The sequence below is a fragment of the Dysidea avara genome, chromosome 5, assembly GCF_963678975.1.
Source record: "Dysidea avara chromosome 5, odDysAvar1.4, whole genome shotgun sequence".
In the NCBI taxonomy this organism is placed as follows: domain Eukaryota; kingdom Metazoa; phylum Porifera; class Demospongiae; order Dictyoceratida; family Dysideidae; genus Dysidea; species Dysidea avara.
This window is the reverse complement of record NC_089276.1, coordinates 36,451,393-36,464,611: the sequence shown is the minus strand read 5'-3', so window position 1 is coordinate 36,464,611 and position 13,219 is coordinate 36,451,393. Positions and strand designations below refer to the sequence as shown.

The following is a 13,219-nucleotide window of genomic DNA, read 5'->3' as shown; positions in this document are numbered from 1 at the left end:
TCAACTTAAAATGTAAACCAATACAGTGGAACCTCTCTATTATGGACATTTTGGGACCCAGAATCTTTGGTCACTTTTGGCTGTAATAGGTTTTCCTCTTTCAGAGGTATAAAATGTATTAACCAGACCTGTTGGGACCAAACATTTTGTCCTTATTATGGAGGTTTTTTCTATTGTGTCCTTAATGCGGGGGAGAGGCTCCACTGTACACACTAACTACAACAGCAAGGAAACATATCAATCTAATGCTTGCAAGACAACAGTTGTAGATCGAGTAAGACATCCATTATCCATATATCAACAGATTATCTAAATGATAGAGCTGACTGGAGTATTTTGTCTACAAAGTTCTATCAAAGTGGTGTACGCTCTATTAGAGTAGTTGAACAGAACTCTGTTGCATGCTTATAAAATAAATAGGTTTCATTCCACCGTATCTTTTTATCAGAAAATTGAACACCAGTGTTTGAATAATGAATAATAGAGGTCCCACTGTATAATTATGTAGACACTATCGGAGCAAAGAATAAGAAAAATATTTTCAATATACTTCTGCCAGCTATTGAGCAGTCAATACACACTTACAATAACGTTCTTTGTGAACTGTAGATAAAAAAAAAACATAATTTTTCTAGTGAAAGATATACTCAGCACAGCTTACTAATCAAAACTCACCAAAAAGTTCAATATGGTGAAGCCCAGTCCTCTGGAGCCCTTGTAGAGTGTGACATCAGTAGGGGTGTAGCACCATTTGGTGGAGGGTGGGATGGGGGACGGCATTTCTGGACTAGATGAGTCATCATCACTGCTGTCTGTACCAAAACCCAACTCTGAATCCTGCACAGAAGAAACACAGAAGCAAAATTAATGTCTGTGGAATCCATTGACAAATGCTCACATAGCTGGTATACAATACACATTGTACATGGAACTGACTGCTCTATTACGGTATTGTAGACAATGAAAGTGTATGTTCTATTAGAGTAGATCACATTCTATTGTACCAAATGCATGGTTTGATTATAAGAATACAACTCTAATGTATTGCATAGCTGTAACTGAAAAATTTGCCAATACAATATCATTTACTGATGGTAACATGCCAAAAAGGCGTGTCCACAATCGAGTCCATGAAGGACACCGGTGAATAGTGTACAACCTGTTTATAAAGGACACATCTGTCAAGGTCCCAAATTAAGTACTAACAGTTAATATATTCCTTAGCTCATTTTGAAGGACAAAATACATGCCAATCAGACCAAACAGTTATAGCTACTCAGTGGAAACCTCAACAATATTTACTATGCCCAGCAAGTGTATATCTCCATGATACTATATTTGAGTACCACAAAACATTACAAAAGAATTAAGTAGAAGGGTTCAAGAAAAGGCTTTTCAAGGCAATAAAAAAATTTCAGTCTTCTAGCACACAGAGATTTGTGGCCCCATTTAAAAATCTCTGACAAAATACCCACTATAAGGTAACATACTAATGAAGAACCATACCCCATTACAAACCCACAGAACAAGAACTACTCCACATCATAACAATCTTTGCTTACCGATACTCTTGTGATGTCTTCAGTGGGCGTGACCAGGTCATGTGATACTCCACGTTGTTGTTGCTGTTGTTTACGATGATTGGACAATAACTGGTCCCAAGTTGGAGAGGAGCCAAACTCATCAAAGTAGCTTTTGTATGAAAGAGGGATGTCAAATGCTGAGCTGTCGCCAGCAGCCAGTTTCTCACGTTGTAGCTCCTGCAGACAACGTTGTTCTCTTTCCAACTCCTCTTGCATCCGATTAAACTCTGCTTCTTTTTCACGTAGTTGCTTCTGTATATCCTGACGACTTTTCTCAATACGAATACGAAGTCTTTCTTTCTCTTCCTCATGTCGTTTTCTCCAGGAATCTCGCTCAGCCCGTCTCCGTGCCAATTCAGATTTCCACCGAAAGTCATCAGTTGCTGATGTGCTTGTGAGAGAAGATAACGAAACATTTGTTGGAGTTAAGGTTGATGCCTTCTCTGGTGTGTGCATCCTTTTATCATCCTCAGACTCTGATGTGGGGATGCCTTCAGTACTGGTAGTCTCTCCATAAGTCTTTAATGATTGTGGACCTAAAAAAACACCCACACATAACACTCACATCAACATGCACACTGAAAGTTCCATAATTCCACTTTCACTGGCGCTAAAAAGGATCATGACAGATTTATTTTGCTGGATTACAAAAGGTGTCAGATTACAGAAAGGTTTTACTGTATATCTAACAGCAAGAGATAACAATACCTCTCCACAATTATTAACACTTGCTAACAGTAATAGTTACACTACTATATTTGTATTGAACAAGTTTCACTTTTCAGTGATGACACCATAGCTTTCCAAGGCTACTTTGAAAATACCAAACTGAAATCATGGCTGAAAGCATGCAGCATACCTCTGGATGTTTATGTACTAATTAGCCCTTTCACGGCTGAATTTCCCGGCGCACTTTACAAGGCACACCGAATCATACTGTATAAGCCTCACTGTACACTAAACCACTTGGTTACTATACCTCTACGTAAATGCTGTGGACTAACAATCTCGACAGGGTTGTTTTTATTTACATAAACAAAACCACAAAGTAATTATAAGACAACAAAACTACAAAATACGCTAAAAGCAGCCTTGAGAAACAGGCGGCCACTAATAAACTATCTACAAATAAGTGTTACAGTGTAAGAAACTATTTTATATTGTTTTCTGTCGAAACAACAAAATAATAAACAATTTTTATATCTCTAAAATCTAGCTTTGACAGCTCATATATACAAACAGACATACATATTATACCATCATATTACCTTTAAACACAATCTGTCGTAACATTTCACTGGATGGTGATCCAAGTGGCGGGGATGCGACGTCATGACGACGAGCAGCCACTATTCTCACATGATGCGGAGTAGCTTTGATCACTTCTATGGCAGCAGAGTACTCCAAATTAATCATTGATGTCCCATTGACTTCTAGAATCTCGTCACCCTGTTTTAAGATCCCATGCTTGTGTACTGGACCATCTTCTCGCACTAGCTCAATTATATGATGGTGTCCATCAGCAATTGGTTGTTCATCGTCATCAAGATCTACGAGGCCTTCAACTCTGATTCCCAGTCCAGTATCAGGTATGAACTTTGGGAACTGTGCAATAACAACAATCGTGTCTTTACCAACGATGTCACTCCAGTGTTTCTTGATCTTCTCTTCTTCCTCAGCAGTGAGTGGTACAGCTGTGTGGGACAAGGAGATAATGTCGGCACTACTAGTATTGGCAATTACTTCTAACACTTGTCAAAACAAATGTTAAAAATGAAGAAAAAAGTCAAGTAACAGACATAATTACTAATGCTTGCCCCCTAGCCCCCACCTCCCAAATTTCATTAAATTTCAAACAAAAGTCAAAGAAAATAACTCTACTTCACTTTTATTCATACCATATATGGAATCATCTACAGCTGGACTACTTTCAGATTCTCTTGACGATGAAGGTGTGGTACTTTCAGGTATGGTTGCCGTGGCAGCAAATAGGTCCACACCACTAGCACATGATGATGGCACGTCAGGGGTCAACTGGTTTCTACGACGACCAATAACAAGACGCACCCTGTGACCAGCATTCCTCAACACTGCAGCAGCTGCCATGTTCTCCAACCCAATAAGATTAATATTGTCAACCTGGTAGATAGAGAATTATGTGAATAATCACACCTATAACTCTGTGAATGTTTACAGGATTTATTGAAAATAAATGGATTTGGGTGAGAGTCAACTGCACCCAGTGTTGATTGTTAATACATTTCTAATACTGCTAATACTACACAACTGTCATTGATAACATAATGAACTTTATGTAGGTCAAACAATGTACTACAATATGATGCTAACCCATATTTAATGGATCCCAATGGATTTGTTTACCCAATCAATGAATGTATGTATGAATTGCTTGAACCCATTTACATGTACAAGTTGTTGGACTACTTTAATATCATGCACTCAAGTGGTTTACAAAATCAGTTTCTTCAACAATATAACGCGTATGTAGGTAATGAACACAGCTGTGCAGTGTGCATATAAAAAATATTCTGCTGGCCACCCTCCCATTGGATAGAATGAGAAGCAGTTCAAACAAATCTTGACAGAAGTATGTTTGTACCTGCAATACTTGGTCTCCCTCTTTGATACGTCCTTCACAACCAGCCGGCCCATCCTTAGCAACACTGCTGACATAGATACCTTGTTCCTCCTCGGTGTCTTTCTTCTCCAGACCAGCAATGGTGATGCCAAGACCATTACGGTCTTTCTCCAGCTCCACAACAAACCTCTCCAGCTCTGCATCAGGCTACAGTGGGAGTGTAATGATAACTATGGAATGATTCAGTGCTGGCAAGTCCTCCTGAGGAACAACTAGTAACCCCACAAGAGACTATACAATGTTTCACAAGTGAAGGTGTGGATACTTACTCAACCTTCACCTGTTACGCGAGATAAAGAAAGTGAACGTTTACTAACTAGGTCCCCGTTGATACAGCTGGAGTAATGTGAGTAAAGTTTCTTGCTCAAGGAAACAAAATAGGCTATATAAACTAGTGTTGTTGTAGTTAACTATAACTAAAACTTATAGAACTTTGCGTGGGCGAAATCAAAGAAAAAGTGTACTTTAAAATTCATAAAGTACACTCTCAGCCGGCCAACAGCTTCATCGACCACAAAGAGTACTTTATTGCACCGCAAAGAGTGCTTTATTCGTTCAATAAAGCACTCTTTGTGGGCAATAAAGCACAGTTTCCCACGTGCTCTAGTGCAGGCTAATAATAGCCTGCGGGGCTCATGCCAGTACGACTAATCACCCAAACCGGTGAAGGCTAATAGCCTCGCCGCGCTGAGTGATCAATCACCCCAACCAATACGAGTTCTACCACTGGATTGCTTTTATAGACATACCTAAATGCTTCGATGATGGGTGGGAGAAGGTAACATTGCTGTTACGATTGTTAACGTAAACAGACAAGTCCTGGAGATATCACGGAAATATTTCACCATGTGACTCACAATTAAATCGATTGTGGGTTGCGAGCAAAACCAGCCAAAATACGTGATGAATGTCTACCACGCCAGACTACGGTGAAATACGTGTGAGTTACTTTGTTAAACTAGTTTGTGTGCGTTCAGGCTGCTAATAGTTCGTGCAACGCTTGTTAATTACGAGTCCTAGTGTATGGTGAAGCTACACGACTAGAAAGTTCCTTAAATCATTTAAAGCATAGCCTTGCTCGTGCTATATGAAAATAAAGTATTCGGCGCTTGGCCTCGTACTTTATTTTTCATATAGCACTCGCAGCTATGCTTTAACATATACTAAAAGTACTTTTAGTAAGACAAATATATTTTAGTTAACTAAAACTATAACTAAAAGCAAATCCATTATTATAACTAAAACTAAATCTATAACTAAAAAACAACAGAATAATTTACCAAAACTAAATCTAAAACTAAGGAAAGATAACTAAAACCAAAAGATTTTCTTATGTACAACTAAATAAAAGATTTCATACTTTTAACTAAAACTATAACTATACAACACAGAGAATATAAACATAACTAAATCAATAACTAAAAGGAATTAAGAAAGATTACTATAACCAAAACTAAAAGTAGTGACGAAACTGACCATGACTATAACTAAAAGTCCTTACTAAAACAACACTATATAAAACCCCACATTGTATTACAACACACACACAATAATGTGTGTCTCGCATGTCAGTAGATTTGCAGTAGTATAGATCACACACAGTTCAGTACACACAATTAATAACGTGTTTATTTTTCTTGTCTGTAACAATCCCCAATAGAAGCCAAACCAGCCAACCATGGAGTGTTTTGATAACAACAAACTATTAATCATGTGGTCTTCCTGATACTAAAGTAGCACAGGCGTGGTGAACTGTTATCATAACTATCAGATAAGATTACTCCAGCTATAACACACATAACAAGTCATAAAGACAAACCACACTATATACAGTGGCACCTGTTTAATAGGGACACCTTGGGACCAACCAAATATCTTGATTATCATGATGTCCAGCACGGAAGTGCAGGAAAGGACATTATAACATACAAACTGCCGAAAAGCAGCTGAGTAGTCTTTTCTTCAAAATTTAAAAAAAAAGCATGTTTAAGTTAAAGTATGCATAGATGGAAAAAAAAATCCTTCAGTAAATACAGTATCTGAAACTGGTTAGGAAAAGTATTGCCATAGTCGCATAAACAGAGACTTCATTGTGGAGTCATGCAGCTTTGTTTTTGGCTCAAAAAATTTGAAATTCCAGACAAGTTTTAAACAGTACCTGTACAGATTCATGCACACAAACAATAAATCAAGATTACTTTGGATGCCTACTTGCAGACTGGCAACAATGTGAAGTGGTTACATTTAAAAACCTTACGCTATTGCCTTTTGGTTAATGTGTTTTGTTCTTTGAATACGTAAAAGTGTTATTAAAAAAATTATGCAAATCATACAGTACTGCAAAGCTGTGCTATTGTGAGGTCATAGTTGTACATCTGGGTGGCCTCTGTCTGGTGCTACCATAATCAAGCAAATCCACAAAGACAAAGATCACTATCGCTACTGAAAGGAAAGCATGTACATTAACGCCCCCACAAAATTCACAAAGCAACACTGAATACACTTGGAATCAAAGCTTGTATTGTATGTCCCTATATGTATTGAGCATTGAGTGGGGTCAAGTACCCACTTGAAACACTAGAAGAGTTTATGTGTGTTTGTACTTTAGCTAACAGACTACTTGGTACCTGAACTTTACTAATGAGGGTACTTGAACTTTACTAATGAGGGTACTTGAAAATGTAGTTGACCCCATAACTGACTGAACACATGGCTAAGCACACAAGCAAAACGGTCCGGCCAAACAAGCAGACAGACGTGTAGTTACTACACTAGTATATAGAGAACAATGCATTACACACGTACTGACAGACACATACTACACAGAGACAGACGGATATTGCACAGAAGATAGATATACGTACCTCATTAGCCATCAACACCTCTTGTGGTTGTTCTCCAGTCACCATTCTAGCTACAACCAACTTTACAGAGGATTTTGTTCCCTTCAGTATCTTCATGACATCATCAGCTGTCATGCTCGTAGCATTTTGATTGTTGATCTGCAACAAGTGGTCGTTGACCTGGAGCCGTCCGTCCCGGGCAGCTGGAGTGCCATCTGCTATCTTACAAATGTCAACTCCCCCGCCTTTCTTGCCAGATATGATTCCAAATCCAAACCCTTTCCCTTCCTTCTTCAAAGTAATGGTTTCTATCTGTCTCCTACATTGACGCTAAATAACAAATACTCCTGATTATATGCAAGTTAAAACAAGCCTGAGTAAGCAAAAAGCTAAATAATTTACTTCACGTACTTCCTTCAGCATAAGTACAGATACAAGCACATCACAAACCCACATGCTGCTGTGGAGCCACTCAAAGAAAACACCTTGAAATGTAAATGATTATCAGGACACCTCACCAATAAGGACATCTTGAATATTAGGACATTTGTCCATGTTCCCATTCATATTAGCATACACACACACATTTATACCCCTGAAATTACTAAAAAGCCACTTCAGCATAGTTCCACAACAAATGTACATACACGCTTTACCTTATCATCCACAGCCAAATCAATAGGATGAAGTTCAGGAGAAGGGACAGAAGTCATAGTTCGTATGATTTTCAATTCCACCGACCCCTTGGCTTTCTGTAGGAGCTTGATGGCAGCATTGTGAGACATCCCAGCCAGAGACCGGCCATTAATACTGAGTATCTGGTCACCTTTACACAGCTTACCACTCCTACAGGAAGAAATACAATGAGTGAGATCACTTCATTAAAACAGATTCTTTCTATTGCTGTAAGTGCTACACTATGCAGGGAGTTGTGGGAAGGCTGGAACCTGGAGGTTCAGAATTTTGATATCAAAACTGTTGAATGCACAGAAAAATTCCAGTGATGACTCAATCCCCCAGCAACACACAACCTTGTATTATTGCGATGGGTTTCCCCCTACTGAGGTTAAAACGATATGGAGGCAACAGTGTCAACTCTTTTCCCTTATTATATGGATGTCCTTTGTATTGAATCCTTAATTTGGAAGGTAAGGCCACAAAGTATCAAATCTCTACTCAAATTACTGGCTGTTCGTTTGCTGCATTCCTTCATAGCCTCAAAACTTGGCAAGGCTCAATCTCATATTGACCATCAAATTTTTGGAAAATATCTGAAAACATAAGCATGGGAGCATTAATTGAATAACTCAAATATTTTTTCCCATGGAACAGAATTCAAACACATATTCATAGTTGCACAGACAATCTATACACACTATGACTAGGTCAAGAGTATGAAATTTTAAGGGATACCTACTCATAGCCACAATTACCTGCCACATTATACTATATTGTACTTTGCGTGGGAGGATCAAAGCGATGCCGCGTATCGTATTGTCCATACAGTACTAATCAACTGCATAACTGTACTGTATGAGTCATACAGTACAGCTATGCAGCTAATTGGGCAAATACAGTACAGTTATGTGGAGAATATATTTGTGGAATGTTACGCAAACAACACACTGTAAATCACCAAACTAATTCTAGAGTTCGTTGTATGGCTAAGAATAGATTGTATAAACACTTACTAATGGTCTGATCACGAAGCTTTTAAATACAACTCCACTAAGACAGCATGATTGATCACGTGCATGACATTGTAAACCTAGCCAAACCAATCCTCTTAGTTTGTTCTACGACTAGAAATAGATTATATGACCACTTACTGATATCCTTATCACCGAAAACTGCAGCGGTTTGAGTACTAGAGAAAATAGCTCCGGGCCAGACACGACCAGGAAGTACAATATAACACTTAAAGCACCGCCTTGCTTGTGTGTACGAAAAATACAGTACTCGGGGGTGTCTCGAGGCAAATACAGCACTTGGCTTCGCCTCATGCTGTATTAGCCTCTCGACACACACCCTCGTACTGTATTTTCCATACACACGTGCGGCGGTGCTTTAACTCTTAACATACAGCATCCCAGTCACAGTAAATATCTGCCATTGCTACATAGTGGCCGGCTTGGTCACAATGGTTCTAGTTAAAACTTGACGTTAAAATTTGATGTTAAATATTTGACTTTTAACTTGCTAGTGAATTTATTAATATAATAAAAATTTCCCAATAAGCAATCTTCAATGCATGAAAATTTAACGTAACATTACTACAAAACAAAAATAAATCTAGTGCATACAATAATAATGTAGTCTTGCTTCAAGGATCACCTACAATACGACGAAGCAAGTTACAACAGCGCAGTCAATTTCCATGGCTCATGTACAGCTAACAACCACAAATTAAAATTACGATATGGTTCATTTATATATAACCAGGATAGCTCAGTACCGCATCTCCCCACCTTTTCTAGGTACCCTGCTCTGCTTCATTAAGTGGCCATAATATAAATGCCTTACTTAATTAGGTTATTCTATACGATAGCAAGCCAGAATATGCCTTATCAATATCAAGCTCCACTTAACTTTAAACATGTTGTATGTAGAGAAGTTAACTATGTAGTAACAATCATGTGCTTGTTTTCAGAGTGTAATGACATAGAACAGTAAAATCACACATATCTTTGTAAACAATAGCACTTCTAAAAACTTGATTTAAATGATATATACAGTACTACAGTTGCTATGTCCCGTCCACACTGGTCATCATTGGTACCTACTAACCAGCTAAATTGCTACAAACATGCCCTGCACGTTTTGTGTGTATAATTTAAATTTCTATACTTTAGCCACAACTTAGAAATTATATGTTTTAGGAATAAAGAACTCTTTCTCAAATAGCAAACATTTACAGTAATCATACAAAAATGTCAACTTACTTATCAGCTAGTCCGCCTTTTTGGATTTCCTGAACATATATACCGAGGTCACCTTTGTGCTCTGTTGTCAGGCCAACCACACTAAATCCCAGCCCCTCCTTGCCTTTGTTTAGAGTAACAGTTAATAAATGTTCTGTCTTCTTCTCCTTAGCAACACCAGCAGCTGACTTAGAGACTGGCGTAACTTGAACACTTGAAGATAAATCTGATGATAGTCCTTTAACAGAGTCACTAACTGTTGTACTACTCTTTACAGACACTGAACTTGATGAGCTTTTATTAGAAGAAGGAACCTGGGACAAGGGGGAGAGTACAGCAGGTACAGGTGGTTGTTTTAATGAAGTAGTGATGGTCAATGGATTCTGCATGTGATGGTCCTCAAAATCTAGAGGCCTATCATCCCCCATCGGAAGATCAATACTCCCCCAGCTGTCTGTGTTTGACACTTGTGATGAGCCAGATAACAAGTAGAAACCATAACTAGGGGGAGCAACTGGTTGGGCACTAGCTGTTACTTCCTTACTAGAGGTACTGCTACTTCCTGGGCTACTCATGACACTTGACATTGGAGCAGTAAGTCTGTCAAATTGTTGTGGTACACCATTAGCAGTCTGCTGTCTCTTACTACTTGGTACAGAATGTTTGTCTTTTCTACTCCGAGCGTTACTAGCTGCATCAATGTTGGCTGACGTGCTTGGCTCATTTGCCACAACACTTCCATTAGGTTTTAAGCCACCACGATGACTTAAACTTGTCTCCGAAGGTTCTGCACTACTACTACTGTCTGTTGTTTGTGTTGTAGCTGCAGCAGCTGTCCGTAACAATTGTCCAAACACTGGACTCTCAAAAGTCTGAATAAGAAAAGCTAATTCTTCCAAATAGTGCACATCCCCAATGCCAGTTAGTCTATCACGATATTGTTTTAGCAGACGTAATGCTCTCTCTTTATCTGCAGATAAGAGACACAAGATATAGCAGTAATCACTACCAATATGATTTATATTGATATCGAGTATCTTAGAGACATACCAATATGGATCAAGTGTCTATATTTAGGCATTTATGAGGCTTCAATTATAACATCACTGTATACTATTACTCACAGCAATACTAACATACTACATGTGTGAAGCAACACATTTAGGTATGCAAGTACTAACACACACACACACTTCTCTACACATATGCATGCACACACTCTCTCTATCTCACACGCACACATGCATGCAAGTATCCACAATACAAATGATCTAATTTACAAAGCATGCAGTATGGTATTGTGTGAGGGTCCTCACAGCTCCCATTACACTATCAGTGATGTAGTGGTATCAACAATACTAGTAATATGATACAGTGAGGGAGAGGGACACATCACCGATCCTCATTAAAGAGTTATGCAAGCATGTGCAACGACAGCTGTCCAGCAGTCCTGAGGATTAAAACTGCAGTGTATAAAGTCATGGGCATGCGGACTTAATCTGTAAAAGCCTGCCCAAATCTGGTTACCTATTAACATGCGTAAACAGAAGACAAAACCTACACATTGGTGGAATAAGTGACCTTACAATACAGTGGCAGCTGCAGGTGACCACATCAGGCAGGTCAGTAAACAGAAATGTCGTATTTCTCAAGTGGTCCCCACATATAACCAAATGGCTCCTGGAGTAAACACTACACAGTCAGTCAGTCAGTCACACAAGCCAATACAGACAGCATTATTTGCTGACTCATGAGAGTAAACCATCAAGAGAACACACCCAACATACCAGCAGAGTGTAATCATCTGCTATGGAATAACACACAGACAGACAGACACAAACACACACACTACATATAACTTAGTACTGAGTGTATACTACAGACTCAATTATGTAGCTCTCCTGGGACAGAAAGTACTAACAAGAATATGTTAGGTTGACACGATATCAATCAACCATTTTACTCAATATTGCTGTTGTTTGTTTCATAGGTATTAGAAACACCATATATGCCCACAGGGGGGAACGGTTACACACCATCAAACATCTTGTAATCCCAAATAAATGTTTCAACCTGAACGCCTCAGTGTCAACACCAAACATTGAAAGTGTGTGAAATGCCATTGTGTCCCAGAGGTCTTACAAACCTGGCTACCCCAATATATACAATACATGGCTTACCTAGCTAAGCAGCAAATACACATCCATGCTACTTGTGAAAGTGACACAAGGGGAATATCAGTATCAATGCCATGTGGCTATATATCCATATATGGCAATAAATGGATATATAATTACGCATCTTATAATCATGATGTGTGACCAACTTCCTCTGATGTGTAACATGTAATGGTGTAGCATCATTAACCAGCTTTGAGGTCAAGGGTTAGCGGGAAATGGGAAAGATTAAATGAAGCATTATATGAGGCACGGATAAGCATATAACCATCAATCCTTAATAGTATCAATGTTTGTGTGGTGAGGACGTAACAGACACACTCACAAAAATTGCAAACACACACACACGCACACACTTCACTTATTCTTTTATCATGAACTCTTGTCTGTATACACTCTTAAACATATAGCTGGACTTTATGAATTCACTATGTAAAGATGAATGAGTCTAACAGTAATTCTTTACTAAAAGGTGCCACAGAATCTTTTGATGTTCACTATATATAAAATATAACGTATTTCGTAGGGGTTAGTAAGAGCCTTGAGGATACTCGGAACTGTCAACATAAACCTCCCCACTAAAATGTTCCCTTCAACAGTTCATAATATCAATTCATGAACTATTGGTAATTTGTAGGATAATGTACTGCAGAGGTGTAGGAATTAAAGGCATGCAACATGATACAACCAACAAATCTCTCAACCACTATTTGAAACAGATGTTGGACACAGTGACACAACACATTAGCTACTAGTAACATACACATGCAGTAAGATCAGTAAAAATATACTGTTACCAAGTAACTACAGTAATTTTGGCTTTGTAACACACACACATATATATGGACAAAAAGGTGTATACACTACTGAACACTGGAACCTGCTAATGTGGACACTTGTAAATAATCCAGTCACTAGCACATAAACTGACCTGGAAAATCAGGACACCTTGATAATCAGGACATTATTGGTTGGTCCCAAGGCGTCCATATTAAAACACACACACATATGAATCATGCACACAACACTACACTAC

General features: G+C 38.6%; 1 protein-coding gene across 2 annotated transcripts in view; it reads right to left on the bottom strand.

The window, feature by feature from the left end:
* The window catches only part of LOC136255409 (multiple PDZ domain protein-like), a 32,199-nt gene that overhangs the window by 17,820 nt on the left and 1,160 nt on the right, over window positions 1-13,219 (bottom strand). For both annotated transcript variants that reach the window (XM_066048162.1, XM_066048163.1), the window contains exons 3-10: window positions 10,028-10,976; window positions 7,742-7,931; window positions 7,107-7,415; window positions 4,204-4,389; window positions 3,482-3,722; window positions 2,852-3,277; window positions 1,563-2,119; window positions 676-837 (exon numbers count right to left, since the gene is read on the bottom strand). In XM_066048162.1, coding sequence (XP_065904234.1) covers window positions 676-837; window positions 1,563-2,119; window positions 2,852-3,277; window positions 3,482-3,722; window positions 4,204-4,389; window positions 7,107-7,415; window positions 7,742-7,931; window positions 10,028-10,976 — 3,020 coding nt within the window. The remainder of the gene's footprint in view (window positions 1-675; window positions 838-1,562; window positions 2,120-2,851; window positions 3,278-3,481; window positions 3,723-4,203; window positions 4,390-7,106; window positions 7,416-7,741; window positions 7,932-10,027; window positions 10,977-13,219) is intronic.